Here is a 15,963-nt window from a genome sequence, read left to right as displayed (position 1 = left end):
CATCTGATAGTCGTCTCCTAACCGTCATCATTATTAGACTATTATCGTTCCATCATCGCTTATATGTCATAACCTAACTACAAACATGTAATGTGAAAGATTTAGGTGGCATCAATATAAAAATTAAATTTTAGAAATTGGATATATTAATATATAAAAATTGGGTGGTATAAATGTAAATGCCCCTTATAAAAAGTTATTAGATTGGCGTGAGGGGGGTGTCAATGGCTTGCAGCTAACGATTGATCATTATCCAGCAAGGAAATTAAATATTAAAAAATATTTATATAAATTAATAAATTAATCAATTATTTTCACTCTCAAGATAACGACTAAGCCAAATATTAAAATTCGACAAAATATCAACTTCTTAATCCAAATATTTTCTTTCTAAAAATTTTGAGATATAATAATTTTATATTCATTTAATTCAATCTGCGATACTTGAAGTCTTGATATTTTATTCTCAATGATTTTGAATATCATTTCAGATGAGCATTCTGTGCCTATTTGAAAAATCAAATGCATTTCAAATCTGTCAAGTTGATAGTCAGACTGAGCATCTCAACGAGAAAATCAAACGAGCTCAAAATCATTCAATTACAACATCATTAAAACACTCAAATATTTACATTATTATTATTTATTTGATTTTAGATTAGTTGGTGGTAGTTACTACTGTATGTCACTATATGAAATACAAAAAAGAATAGAGGGAGAAAAATATTTGGTGCAAAGTTGGACTCTACTATAATTATGTTGTACACAGTTATATTCATGAGTATACTCAATTGTATGCATCAGTGTACTCATGAATATACTTAGGGTTGTAATTGAGCCGAGTCAAGCTGAGTATATTATAGTTTGGACTTGACTTGGTATAATTATAACTTATTCATGTTAGACTTGAACTTGTGTCGAGCTTTCATATAACAAAAAAATTTATAGAAATGATCATTTACATAATCATATTATTAATAAAAGAATATAAATCATAATATTGGTACAATACCATATTACCATTAAATCTATAACTAATAAATTATAAGTCATTATTTTTTATTTAAATAATATATCATATATAATATGAATTATTATTGAGCTTAATAAAGAGTATTTAATAATTTATTTATGGAATAATAAATAAATTTATTGGTGAACATAAATGAACAAATTTAATTATGTTAATCTTAACTATTTGATTTACAGCCCTAATTGTAGTGGAGTTCGCTCCTCACCTAATATCTGCTGTAGAGGGAGACAGCTGAAGGTTAAGAGTATGGCAGTGCACAACCTGGGAACCGTTATTTTCCAGCTCATTTTCTCCGCCAGCCTGTGCATTCTTCGCCCCCTATAAAAGCTCTCAAGCCCAACCCACCTGAATCCCCCAACCCTCCGTCTCTTTCCTCCTCATCCAGCCAGCCAATGGACCCTTGCTCCTTCGTTCGGGTCCTCGTCGGCAACCTCGCTCTCAAGCTCCCAGTCGCCTCCCGCCCCGCCGGCTCCGGCGTTCACCCCTCCTCCACCCCATGCTTCTGCAAAATCACCCTTCAAAATCACTCCCATCAGATCGCCCCATTACCTCTCCAAGATTCATCACCTGATTCCGGGATCGCCGCCGCATTCCACCTCAGCGGGGATGAGATCGAGCGGCAGGGTTCCAAGTCGAAGCTGAAGGTAGCAATCTATACGGGCAGACGCGGATCCACCTGTGGGGTGAGCTCCGGTCGTCTGCTAGGGAAAGTGAAGATTCCGATTGAGCTCAAGGCGGATGACAGACCTGTCGTGTTCTATTCTGGATGGATCGGAGTTGGGAAATCCAGCAAAGGGGCGCTCGCGCAGCTACATCTTGTTGTGAAATCGGAGCCTGATCCGAGGTTTGTTTTCGAGTTTGGGGGCGAGCCGGAGTGCAGTCCCCAGGTTTTTCAGATTCAGGGTACTCTTCGTCAGCCGGTCTTTACCTGCAGATTCTCTTGCCGCAACACAAGCTCCGATCGGAGCTTCAGATCCAGGTACCAATCCATCTAATCTGTTTCACAACAAAGTGTTGATTAGTAGAGCTGGCTTTGCTAATTCGGATTTGGTTCTTCCCTCTTTTGATTCAGATCGTTTTCCACCGAGATTGGAAACCGAAAGAGGTGGCTGAAGATGTTCGGATCGGAGAGTGAAAAACCGGGAAAAGAGAGGAAAGGATGGTCCGTAACTGTCCACGATCTCTCCGGCTCACCAGTGGCTATGGCATCAATGGTAACCCCTTTCGTTGCCTCTCCCAACACGGACCGCGTTAGCCGGAGCAATCCCGGGGCGTGGCTCATTCTCTGCCCCGAAGATCTCACATGGAAGCCATGGGGCCGTCTCGAGGCCTGGCGCGAGCGCGGCAACGAAGCTCTTGGGTACCGCTTCGAGCTCCTTCCCGACGGCGTTATTCTCGCCGAGTCCGCCATTAACAGCTACAAGGGAGGTCGCTTCAGCATAGACCTCACCGGTAGCGGTGGAAGCCCGAGAGGAAGCGGAGAGTTGGGTTATCTTGGGTTTGTGATGTCGTCGACGGTGGGCGGTGAAGGGAGGCTGGAGAGCCGGCCGGTGGTGGAGGTTGGGGTTCAGCATGTGGGATGCACAGAGGATGCGGCTGCGTTTGTTGCTCTTGCGGCAGCCATTGATCTGAGCATTGATGCTTGTCAGCCTTTCTCAGATAAGCTTCGGAAGGAGCTGCAAGCGCAGGTCGCCGGGGGGGAGCTTGATGGTGGGTTCTCGTGATTTGGGTGTCAGATTGGGTGCCTCTTTTTTTTTCTGTGCATAGTGAGATGGAGTTTTCTGGTTGTGACAAATGTACAGGCAATTTTGGGTGCTGTTTGGGTGCAAGTGTAATTTGAATTGGTTTTTTTTTTTCTTTTTTTCCTTTGACATGGGAATTAAAAATTTGCATTTGAAATTTACAAGGGAGTTTGTATTTTTTATCTTTTGGTTCAATAAAAATAAATATAGTTTTTTTTTTCCAAAATTTAAAAGAATCCCTCATTTTGAGGAATTTGAAATTTCTTCCCTTCAATAATCTTAAATGCAATTTACAGATAAATTGACCAGCTCGACAATAAGAACATAATATTATCAAAATTGGTTTATTCCAAACTAAATTAAGCCCAGTTCAAATCATTAAGTCATTTTTGAATATTTTCTAGACATATTTGGAAGATCAAAAGAATGTTGATTCTGATGAATTTATAGTCAAATCGAGTGTCTTGACAAAAAGAATCCAACTAGCCCAATAACACTTAATTTTAAAACCATTAAAACACTCAAATGTTCATCAAATGACTTCCGATTGAGAGAAACCCTTTGAACTATCGATCAAAGTAATTTTTATCGTTGCATTTAATACACCTAGAACTCTATAAATAAAGTCATATCTCTCCCATGATGGGGAGAGAATAGTTTGAGATTTAAGAAAGAAATTGAAGCTTTGAGAGTAAACTGAAGTCAAACATCACTTCTACCACCTTTGATCACCACCGACCGTCATTGATCACCTCTGACCACCATCGATCATCACCGACCCCCGTTGACCACCGCTTACCGTCTCCACCGATCGCCGCTTCTTAAAATAAGTTCATTTGAACGTCGACATTGTAATTCAGAAAACTTTGTAATCATTTCTTGTTTGTATGACAATTAGACTCTGTAATCATTAACTTATAGTAAATTTTTATAATTGGGTCAGTTACCGTGGATTTTTCTTTTACGGGTTTTCCATATAAAAACTCTCAATGTCACTACTGATTGTTTTCTTTTATTTAAGTGCGTGTTGAATTCTTATGTAACGCTAAGAAAATACTTCATTGCCCTTTCCATTTGACAATTTTCTAGCACACATCAAGATGTATGAAAAAAAAAAATCAATATTTTGTAAAAATATTGTATTTAAAAACTCTATTGTTGAAAAAGGTTCTGCCAACCCCTACATCTTTATAAAAAAATATCTTATTACAATTTCATCCTAGTAAAGGTTAAAACCAAAATAAACGTTTTATTTATATTATATTTTGTATATGTTAATATGGGTTTAAAGTTAAAATTTAAGCCAAAAAAAAGATTTTTATGAGTCCAAATGTCTAATTGTTTTCAAATTAGTCCCATAAACAAACTAGGCCCATAGAAAAATTAGGCCCACAGAAGGTTTATATTTGTATGAATGAATTTAAATTTGAGAAAAAAAAACTATTTTTAACGAATTTATATCATATTTATTTTGATATAGCTTTTTTTATTTCAACAAAATATATAATATTTACATAAAAAATACTCTTGAGAGTGAGTGAGAGAGAGAGAGAGAGAGAGAGAGAGGAATAATCATTCACATTATCTTCTTTAACACAACAATATGAAATATAGCTAATGCAAGTGGCTCAAATTGATTTTAATTTATGTGACATTTAGGGTGCGTTTAGGTAGCTTTTGCGTTTCATAATAAAGAATTTAACTTGAAATGCGGCCTGCAAGTCGAAACCAGTGTAAAAACAGAACCTCGTAATCAGATAAGCGGGCATAACGGGCGATATAAACGGTACCGCAACGTTTTCAAAAACGCCCCCCCACTTAGAAGTCTCCCAAACAGGGCCCTTACACACATACCCTCCAATTCCTATTTATTTACACATCTAACACCAATATTTTGTATATGTTCATATGGGTTTTAAAGTTAAAATTTAAGCCAAAAAAAAAAAAAAAGATTTTTATCAGTCCTAATACCTAATTGTTTTCAAATTAGCCCCATAAACAAACTAAGCCCATAGAAAAATTAGGCCCACAGAAGGTTTATATTTGTATGAATGAATTTAAATTTGAGAAAAAAAACTATTTTTAACGAATTTATATCATATTTATTTTGATACAGCTTTTTTTATTTCATATTTTGATATAGCTTTTTTTATTTCAACAAAATATATAATATTTACATAAAAAATACTCTTGAGAGTGAGTGAGAGAGGTTGAGTGAGTGAGTGAGAGAGAGAGAGAGAGAAGAATAATCATTCGCGTTATCTTCTTTAACACACCATTACCTTTTGCGTTTCTTGATAAACAATTTATCTTGAAACGTGGCCCGCTGGTCGACTGTTAGTTTCGACCCGCGGTTTGCGTTTAGTGTAAAAAAGGAACCGCGTATTCAGATAAGCAGGCAAAACACGCGATACAAACGGTACTGCGGCGTTTTAAAAAAACGCCCCCGAAGCTGCCCCAAACGAGCTCTTACACACACACCCTCCAATTCCTATTTATTTACACATCTAACACCTAAAATCTACTTTTTAACATTTATATCATTCAAATCTTTCATATCACAGGGAAAAAAAAAAACACCATTTAACTTATTTTGAATTTTTTGCATCCAATATAAAGTTAATTTTGCTTATTTTTTATTTTACGAAAAACAAGTGGGGAGTATAATATGAGCCTAATTATTTACATCAGTTCCAATTGTAGGTTTATATGAAAATAAAATAAAATAAATGCAAATAATTTCTGATATAAATTTATATACATTGATAAATGAAAAAAAAAATGTGTAAGATAAATTAATTAATCAGAAATAAATTTAATTATCATTTTACAGTATAAAACTTTAACTAATAATTATTTGATGGAAAATTTACATATATAACACTGAATTCTTATGTATTTACATATCTCACATCAAAACTTTGATATTTACATGCATGCCACTATACCTTTGCATTAAAAGAAATGAGTGATATCATATGCGGGTAAGTATGAAAATTTGAATGTGAGATATGTAAATAAAGAAGAACTGCTTGCTATGTATTTAAATGCCCCTTATTTTATAAATAACTTTTGAGACATTTACATACATGCCACTAATTTCTATGTATTTACACATCTGTCACCTAATCTTCACTTTTTATATCTATTACACCCAAAATTTCATATCACATAAAAATTACCATAATTTTAACTTTTAATATTTAAACTTTTCATGCATGGTGATATGTATTCTGTAAAAATTAAAATTTAGGTGTTAGATATGTAAATACATAGGAATTGAGTGGTATGTATGTAAATTTTTCTAATTTTATTTCCTATGCCTTTGAACTTATCCAAGCAAACGAATTTTTTAATTGAGAAGGTGGTCAAGGATTAGAGCAAAGCATACCATATCAATCATAATTTTTAAATGATTTTCCTTTTTTTTTTGGATTGGAATAGGTTAAAAAAATATTTTATCCAACATATTCTGATATAATAAATTATTGAAAATTAATTTTAAATTTATTGAATTTATTTTAAGATTTGGTCATTATAACTCTTAATTGAAGTTTGAATGTTTTTTGATCAAAAAATTACACTGAGATTCGCGATGGTTGATGGAAATTTGTTGTTGGCGTATCAAAAATAAAATAAAATAAAATAAAGAAGAAGAAGACTTTTTGCAATATATATATTTCAGACTCATAATCAGTATCGAAGACATCGCTTGTAAATCCAAGAATGATAAGGGCGTAAAATTAGAATATTTATTGAGTCAGGACCTTCAAAAAATTAGAGTGGGCCCCACTCTAACAATAAAAAAAGCTAAAAGATGTATTTCAATGATCTTGATCGGACACGACACGCAAATTTACGTTCGGTGTCCGCACGCAATAATCATTCTAAAATTGGATCTTTTATTTGCCCTCTTTGGCTCACCCCTCTCTACGAGACATTTACATAAATTCCACCCAATTCCTATATATTTAGATATCTAACGCTTAAACTTTGTTTTCTTTTTAATTTTTTTATACATCCCAAAAATTTCAAATCACATAAAAAATATGATTATTTAATGTTTTAAAAATTAAATTACACCTTTTAATGCATAGATATGTTGACATATGTAAAAATTAAGATTTAGGTGTTAGATATGTAATAAACACATACACATGGTCTACACGGATCTTGAGATAATCTAACAACCAACCCATATAAAAAGACGAGAATAACTTGTACTACTCTCCTAAAGCAAGGGTAATCATGAATATTGTATTATCACTTTTTATCATCTATAAATTGGGAACCAAGACATTAATTAGGGATTTTTTTTTATGCTTTTCTCTCTTAACCTCTCGGGTAGAAAGAACTCTCCCCTTCTTCTTTCTTGTAACACAAGAATTTAAAGAAATAAAAATGTGTCTAAGAGCCACAGACACCCCCTCTTCGCCCCAACAAGGAAAATCTCTCTCTTGATCTCTCTCTCTCTCTCTCTCTCTCCCCCTTATCTCTAATGTACCTAAGCTTTATTCCTTGGACCTGACCCTACAAATCTGAATTCAACAACATATATATATATGTATGTATGTATATTTATTTATCATGATGTATTACAAATATTTGAAGTTATTAAAGTCAATTCTCCTCATTTTAAGAAATCTATTTTAATATTCATAATGAAGTAGAATCCAAGCATAATTAAATTTGGCACCTCCCTCCTCAAACTTATGAGGTTTAAAAGTGCCCACTCCTAACGAGCATACATACTTTTAAAATATTTGTACATATAAAATAAATAAAAAAAAAATTCATGTACAAAGTAAAATTGAGATAGATCATTTAATTACTTAAAAGAGTGAAAAAGTAAATATAAACAAATAAATAAATATTGATGGACTCATAGATTTCAATCACTTCTTCGTGAATCACATATTCATTTGTGTGCTACACTAACTACTCTTTGCGACAACATCTACTTATTCGCCAATCCGGATTTTCACATCCAAATGAAGAATATTTTTATGGATTACCATTTTATTTGGGAAAAAAATTCTAAAATGGAGACATTCATATCTCTTATGTTTATTTTGATGATCAACTCGCAGAAGAACTCAACCAAATCTCTCTCTCTCTCTCTCTCTCTCTCTCTCTTCATCACCTTATTCAACTTTGCGTCAACATTGGTGATACGTTTCATCAGCCTGCACGAATCTCGGTGCAATTTTTAAAACAAGAAACATTCAAACTTCGACTGTGAGTCATCCGGAGCTTCAATTTCAGTAAACTTATAGTCAAACTGATCGGCTCGATGAGACGGACCTAATGATATGAAAGTCAGTCCAATCCGATTCAAATCAAGCCCAGATCAAATAATTAACCCACAATTAGAGAATTTCTGGAGGCATTTGAAAAGTCAAACGGATGTCGAATCTAACGAGTTCATTGTCGAATAGAGAGTCTCGATAAGACGAATCCAACGAGCCCAAGATTGCTCAATTCCGACATCGTTAAGGCACTCAAATGTTCATCAAACGTCATCCGATCAAAGAAAGCTCTCTGGACCGTCTGATAAAAATGGCTCATACTCCTGCATTAATTGCACTCAAAACACTATAAATAGAGTCTCACCCTCACATGAAAAGGAGAAGGCTTAAGAGGGAACTTGAGGCTTTGAGAGGGAGCTCAAGTCCATCGACCGTCATCAATTGTAGTCAACTACCGTCGATCACCGCCGACCTCAGTCAATCATCGTTGACTGGACGTCGTCAGTCAAAGTTGTAATTTGGAAAGCTAATAACCCTTCCCATAATCATTTCCCGCCTGTGGGACAAGGGGCACCTGTAATCATCAACTTAGAGTGGATTTTACTTATAATGAATTTTTACAACTTGACCAGGCCCCGTGGTTTTTCCTCTTTACGAGTTTTCCACGTAAAAATTTTTGGTGTTATCACAGCTTGATTCATTTTCATCTGAGTGTGTTTAGAATTCTCGCACAACGCGAAGACGATAATCCATTACTCTACCGCCGCGAATTTTCTAGCACGCATCAGTTTGGCGCCGTCTGTGGGAAAGTTTCAATCCCATAATTAAAGTGCTTACGCAGTCTACTACATGGCCACCAGACATAATGTTTGTGACAATGGACCATCCTGCTCTAACACCCACCGTTCTAGGGAGCAGTCACGAAGCCAATGGTGGCATGCTTCTTCATCTTCCAGCCCTAGAAGACGCTATCCCACCAATGAAAGTGTTTCGGGTCCTTCAATAGAAGATTGAATGTGTAGAATAGAGGAGTCTCAACTAGAGATCCTACAGCTCATACACGGGGCTCAACAGCAGCTGCCTACACCATTGGATGAAATTTGTTCACCATTAACTTCGTGACGTACGAGAAACATACCGCTCGGAGGAACTCATGTCGACTCGCCTCCTCAAGAAGGAACACATCTCCTGTCAGGTCGTGATGCTGAACTCCTAGATACAACAAGTTCCACTCATCCATCTCGTGCAGCTCACCCGACATCGCCACATCTTCCTGCCATTCTAGATAATTTTATTCGTAATGAACTATGACGCCTCGTCAAGGAAGAGTTCCCCTTAAAGAAAAAGGATTGCTTCTATGCTCACCGTAACATCCATGAATCTTCTCCCTTAGTAGATGCAGTCCTCCAACACCCCATCCTAACAGGCTTTAAGCTTCCGAGCATCGATACATATGAAGGGATAACCGACCCTTACGAGCATATTGACGACCCTTACGGATAACCGACCCTTACGAGCATATTGATCATTATCGAACTATCATGCGCATTCAACGTGCCTCTGATGCGCTTATGTGTCAAGTGTTTCTGGATACTATTAAAGGACAAGCTCGAACTTGATTCTACTTTCTGCCGGGGGGCACTATAAACACCTTTAATGAGTTTATCGGACTGTTTGTGGAAGAGTTCGTAGCAAACTGACGGATCATCAAGGATTCATCCCATCTCTCAGGAATTCTTCAAAGATTACTTCCGCAGGTTTTCTACCGAAGCGTGGCAGATCCCGTGAGTAGATCCAGATTTACTAAGAGAATTCTTCCTTGGGGGGCTCCGCCCAGGACCTTTCTACTCGTCGTTGATGCGGGAGACGGTTCATTCTTATGCTGACTTTGTTCACCGTGTTGAGAAAAAAATAACTGCATATGAGGCCATCATTGCTCACAAGGAACAATTTGAGCGATTGGGGGGCGGGGCAAGCGCAAGAATAACGTTGGGGATACCAATCAAATCTTACAACGAAAAAAGTTTAGGGCACAAGGGAATCGTGAGCAACAATCATAAAAAGAATACATGTCACTCAACACGTTACTTGTTAATATCTTAATGGCAATCAAGGATGAAGAGACTGTCAAGTGGCCAAAGCCGTGAAGAAATCCAGATGGTGGAGACCAGTCTCAATATTGTCATTTCTACCGTGCAAATGGACATTTAACAAAAAAATGTTTCCAATTAAAGAAAAAAATTGAACGTCTAATACACCAAGTTCACCTAGGTCGCTACTTACAAGAACAATGTGAGAGGAACCAAAAGAGAACTGTTGGAATTATCGAATGAGAAGTATAACTCCAACTCATATTATCTGAGTAAAAGACTAGCTTATAAACTTTTAATTTTATTTTAGCAAAATTTTTATGTTGCTTTAAAATATCATTTCAATGAAATTTTCTTACTTTTTTCACGAAAGATTTTTGTGTAGAAAGCCCTTTTAAGGATGACAAGCTACCATACCCCTAAAAGTCGAGCCCAAGAGACAATGCTCGACGGGAAGATATGACACTCCTAAAAATCAAGCCCAAGAGGCAAGACTCAACGAGAAGCTTCCATACACCTGGAAGACGATCCCAAGAGACAAGTCTCGATCGGAAGCTAGTTGTGGACAGGATCCTCACTAGAAAGACTCCATGGGAGCAAGTGATTGACAGGGTCTCAACTCAAAGACCTCAGAAGGCTACAAGCCTCAGAAGGCACAGGTGTACTCAAAGACCTCAGAAGGCTACACACCTCAGAAGGCACATGTACATCAAAAACCTCAGAAGGCTACAAGCCTCAGAAGACACAAGTGCATAAAAATTCCTCAGAAGACTACGAGTCTCAAAAGAACTTTTCACAATTAAGAAGCCATAACAACCGTAAAAGCGAAAAAAAAATACATTGTTATCATCTACAATTGTCACATCAGATGATAAAAAACACTACAAATACCAACATATACATATACAAGGGCTACAACAAATCAGTTCATCTTCAATTAGAATCGGCATCGTCTTCCTAAAATTCCAGTATTTCTGATAATCGTTAAGGGGTATCCAAATATCGCCACCACATAAGCATAAAAATTCCCCCCTCATGGAGAGGCGAGAAAACTACATCATTTCTTCATTATTTTCAGAACTTGCCAGAGCAGCACGAGAATCTCCTCCGTAATATGTGACGCTCCACCACAACTTTCTGCAACTCTTCGCCGCAACACTTCACCGTAACATTTAGCCGCAACGCTTCGTCGCAACACTTCGCCACAACTCTTCGCCGTAACAAAAAAGAATATCCCCTTGCTTGTTTGCTACACAGGACGGGGACAACTTTCTTCTTTTGGGAAATCCCGAATCAACTTCAAGGCAGGGACGGGGACTCTACCATTTTTCTCCTCTCATTTACCTATTTATAGGCTGAAAAAATCTCTCATATTCATGATAAAATTAATTAGAGTCATAAAAAAAATAGTTAATTTATATAAAAAAAAACTTTTCATTTCATATTCCTTTAGCTTTTTGACATTTTATATTATGTCTTTATGAATGAAATTAATTAAAATTAAAATATCAGTAAATTAATAAAAAAATTCTCCACATTCTGTGATTTAATATATATATAAACACACACATTGAAATATCTATTTTTATTTAAATCCTGTTATTTAGTGCATCAGCTGGCCCACCATTCATTTTTTAATGTTTCAGCTCCCGTAGCATTCGGCTCAATGAATCCCGCTTCGCCCTTCAGCTCCCGCAGCTCCTTCGGATTTGGCTCGGACCGGCGGGATTCATTGACTTTCAGGTCTCAGCCCGGTTTACAGACCAAGCAAAATATATGTATAAATATAGATGTTTTTGGTGGGTTTGATCACACGCCACGTGCAAACGGCAAAAACCACATACCAACTGAGCTAGTCTCAATTTGCTTACATGTGAAGGATAAATAACAATCTTATATGCATACAAATAGTGATAAACTATTTATTCTTTATGCCTTACAAAAATACAAATAATAATAAACTATTTATTCATTTACTTCTTAATATTTTCGGACGAAAAAAAATATTCTCGACCGAAAATATGGGGGCAACTGATACGTCACCAACAAATTTTCATCACCCAGCATGAATCTCGGTGTAATTTTTTAAACAAGAAACATTCAAATTTCGATTAAGAGTCATCTGGAGCTCTGATTTCAGCAAACTTATAGACAAACAGATAGCAAACTTATAGTCAAACAGATTGGCTCGATGAGACGGACCTAATGACATGAATATCAGTCAAATTCGAGTCAAATCAAGCCCGGATCAAATCATTAAACCACTATTGGAGGATTTCCAGAGGCATTTGAAAGGTCAAACGGATGTCGAATCTAGCGAGTTCATTGTCGAATCGAGCGTCTCAACAAGACAAATCCAACGAGCCCAAAATTGCTCAATTCTGACATCGTTAAGGCACTCAAATGTCCATCAAACGTCATCTGATCAAAGGAAGCTTTCGGGACTGTCCGATTAAAATGGTTTATATTGCTGCATTAATTGCACTCAAAATATTATAAATAGAGTCTCACATCTCACATGAAAAGGAGAAAACTTAAGAGAGAACTTGAGGCTTTGAGAATGAGCTCAAATCCAAGAACATCTTCGCCATCGTCGATCGCCGTCGACCACCATTGACCATCGACCACCACCACCGGCCACTGCCGACCGTCATTGATTGTCGTAAACTACCGTCAATCACCGTCGACCTCCATCAACCACCGCTGACTAGACGTCGTCAGTCGACGTTGTAATTTGGAAAACTAGTAACAATTTCCCGCCTGTGGGACAATGGACATTTTTAATTATCAACTTATAGTAGATTTTCACAACTGGGCCAAACCCCGTTGTTTTTCCCCTTTACGGTTTTTTCACGTAAAAACTTCTGATGTTATCACAGCTTGATTTATTTTCATCTGAGTGTGTGTTGAATCCTCGCGCATCGCTAAGACAATAATCCATTACTCTACCGCCGCGAATTTTCTAGCACGCATCAATTGGTATTCTCTCTAAGTCTCTATCTTTAGGGAGGCACATTAAAGGAAAAAAATAAAGTTTATAACTTTATTTTATATTTCTTCATTTATATCCCTTTCTATTATATTGTCATTCATTTCAGGAATTAATACAATCTCTACACACCTTTCTTTTTTATATCCTTATGTATCAATAAATATTGTATATACTCATTCATGTAAATTAAACTTTCCTCTCTCAAATATTGAAGTTTAGGTGTTAGACATCTAAATGCATGAGAATGAATGCAAGAGAATATGTATAATATAATAGTATTGTAATAGTATACAATACTATTATACATGAAATCAATATACATACAAAGGCTACAAGAAATCATTTTTCTAAGAGTTGAGTGTTTAGATGCAATTCTCGCAAGTGAAGCCAAAGCAAGCAATTTGCTGTCTGGAGCGCAACAGCACGAGAGAAAAGTGATACAGAAAGAGACTCAGAATTAAAAGGCCAAAAGGAGGAGGAGCGAAAGATATCATTATTACTTGGGAAGGAGGGGGGGGAGGGACAATAAAGCATACTCTATATTCCAGAAATCCTGTTCAATATAAAGTCTCCGGCCATTAACTCTCAGCTCCCCAACTCCTAACCCCTCTTTCTCATCGTCTTCTTCCCAGTCGCCACACTCGAGAAGCGCTCCAGGCATGTATCCCCTGTTCTCCTCTTCGTAGATATCTTAAATATCGAAGATTTACGAAAAAAGACGCTTCCTTTACTGTGTTTTCTATGTGTTTTTGTTTGAGATCTGATCTCTGAGTCTGCTTCAGAAGGAGAAAAAAAAGGATTTTTTTTTAGCTGGTGACGATTGTTTAGGGTTTCTGTTCTGCGGTTTTTTGATCTTCTCTTATTAGAGTAAAAAAAAAAAACATTTTGGTGGCCTTCTTAGCTTTCTTTTGAGTATATTCGTTTATTTGGAGTGGTTGTACTCTTGTTCTTGCACAGAAGCGATTGAGATTCTTCCTTGTATTTGTTTGAAGCAGATAATTTGTGGATTTTGCTGAAAGGGAAGGTTTTGTGGCTTCTGTGCTGGATTAATGCTCTTCTGTTAATGATGAGGCTATCTGCTAGTAGAAATCAGAGGTCAAAAGGGGGATTTAGAGTGAAGCTTGTTCTGCAGATTTGCCTGTTACTGGCTATCTGCACCTGGTTGCTTTACCAGGTCAAGCATTCTCATGACAAGAAGAAAGCTTTTGAAGATAAGATCTCGCAGATTGCCTCAATGGAGGTCTCAAAGCAGCCTCACCTCTTTGATTTGGGCAGGAAGAGCCTTCCACTTCTCAAAGAAAAGGATTTGACAAGCGATAATCATGTCAAGGAGGACGGCAATGAGGAGGACGAAGGAGGGGAGCAGGAGCAGGATCAAGATCAGGATCAGGACATGAAACAGGAAGACACTAAGGATGAAGATGAATTCTTTAGCGAAGAAGAGAAGGATGGCCAGGTAGATGAGGATGATTTTGATCTCCAGGAGGAGGAGGGCAGTGCCCAGGAGGCCAGAGAAGAGAATTATAAGAGAGATGATGCTTCGAGCGCTGTCGCTCATGATTCTTCGATGGAGATTGAAGATTCAAAAGGGAATGACTTGGAGTCTTCAGCCAATGGAACAGTTGATGTTGGCATGAACAACAACAATGAAACTTTGGTTTATGTTGCTCCTCCTATCAGCACTATCAGCAATGTTTCTAATGCTTCTTTTGGTGAAAATATTACTCTCATAAATTCGGATTTATCTATAAATGGGAGTCATTCAACTGAAGTTCTCCAACAGAATGAGCAAAAACTTGCCAACACAACAACACCAACAACCACCACCACAACAACAACAAATTTACCTGTGGACAATGCTTTTGATAATAGTTCAGTAGCCATCCAAAATGGATCTAAATTTTATAATTCTGTGTCAACCAGAGAGGTTTCTCAGCTTGCAAAATCTGGATTGATCCCAGTTCAAGATCAGAATTACAAGTCAGACGACCATCCTCTGAGTTCGGATCTATTAACAAATGGAGTGAAGGATTCTGATGATAAAGCTGCAGAGTAATGGAGTTCTTCAGCTGGTAGAGGTAGTAAGTTCTGTAACTGATGCAGCTATATATGTTTTCTTGCATGCAATGCTTGCTTAGGAAAGAAAAAAAAAAAAGATGGCCATTTTCTAACTTTAATGAATGATGATGATATATATATCATGGGTTCATCAAGTCTAGAGAAAGAAAAGTGTTTTAACTTATGATAAGAGTTCAGTATAAGACAGTTTTAGTTAAACAATTATGGTTTGAAGCTTGACAATATATGTTGGAAGGTGTTGTTTTGCTTTTCTATGCTAAAGGAGAACAAATTGATTTGAATAAATTAAAGGAACTGTTTGTTTGACTGAATTAGTGTAGCGTAAATGAAATGCAGAGTTTTTAAAATTTTGATTTTTGGTTTAATGACAACGGAAAGTAGTATACATTTTCGGTAAATTTGGAATACATCATGTGACTTATAACTCATTTACTTCAAATCTATTAGCTTCGGGTGATTTTCAAATATTGTGTAAGAAGCGTGTATCGTCGACACCAGCCGCTCCATCGATGCTGGCGGATCATTGTGGTTTGTTGATTGAAGATGTCCGTCGTCTCTCACCGCTGCCGGTCTTTACATTAATTTCATAATCAAAATATTTTAAATACATTTACATTGCAATTAAATTGCATTCTTTAATTGATTAAAAACCCTAAACATTAATTTCATAAATATATATATTTTTCATGAAAATTTTGGTTCATTAATTGATTAAAAAAAGTTGATTTGTTATGTTCACTGTCAAATGTGTTATGAAAGATTAGATGCATTTTTTCCC

General features: G+C 36.6%; 2 protein-coding genes across 2 annotated transcripts; both read left to right on the top strand.

Moving 5' to 3' along the window:
- The first annotated feature begins 1,283 nt into the window (after nucleotides 1–1,283).
- On the top strand, nucleotides 1,284–2,938 carry LOC110028363. The gene is made up of 2 exons (XM_020730188.1): nucleotides 1,284–2,012; nucleotides 2,106–2,938. The coding sequence occupies exons 1-2, from the start codon at nucleotides 1,426–1,428 to the stop codon at nucleotides 2,755–2,757; spliced, it is 1,239 nt and encodes a 412-aa protein (XP_020585847.1). The 5' UTR covers nucleotides 1,284–1,425; the 3' UTR covers nucleotides 2,758–2,938.
- Nucleotides 2,939–13,674: 10,736 nt separating this feature from the next.
- LOC110030200 (nucleomorphin-like) lies at nucleotides 13,675–15,472 on the top strand. Its single transcript, XM_020732804.1, has 2 exons — nucleotides 13,675–13,763; nucleotides 14,102–15,472. Exon 2 carries the CDS (start codon nucleotides 14,170–14,172, stop codon nucleotides 15,160–15,162), a length of 993 nt encoding a protein of 330 aa, XP_020588463.1. The 5' UTR covers nucleotides 13,675–13,763; nucleotides 14,102–14,169; the 3' UTR covers nucleotides 15,163–15,472.
- The last annotated feature ends 491 nt before the right edge of the window (nucleotides 15,473–15,963 follow it).

Source organism: Phalaenopsis equestris, unplaced genomic scaffold (genome assembly GCF_001263595.1).
Source record: "Phalaenopsis equestris unplaced genomic scaffold, ASM126359v1 Scaffold000002, whole genome shotgun sequence".
In the NCBI taxonomy this organism is placed as follows: domain Eukaryota; kingdom Viridiplantae; phylum Streptophyta; class Magnoliopsida; order Asparagales; family Orchidaceae; genus Phalaenopsis; species Phalaenopsis equestris.
Note: the sequence above shows the minus strand (reverse complement) of the source record. Positions and strands in the feature narration are given on the sequence as shown.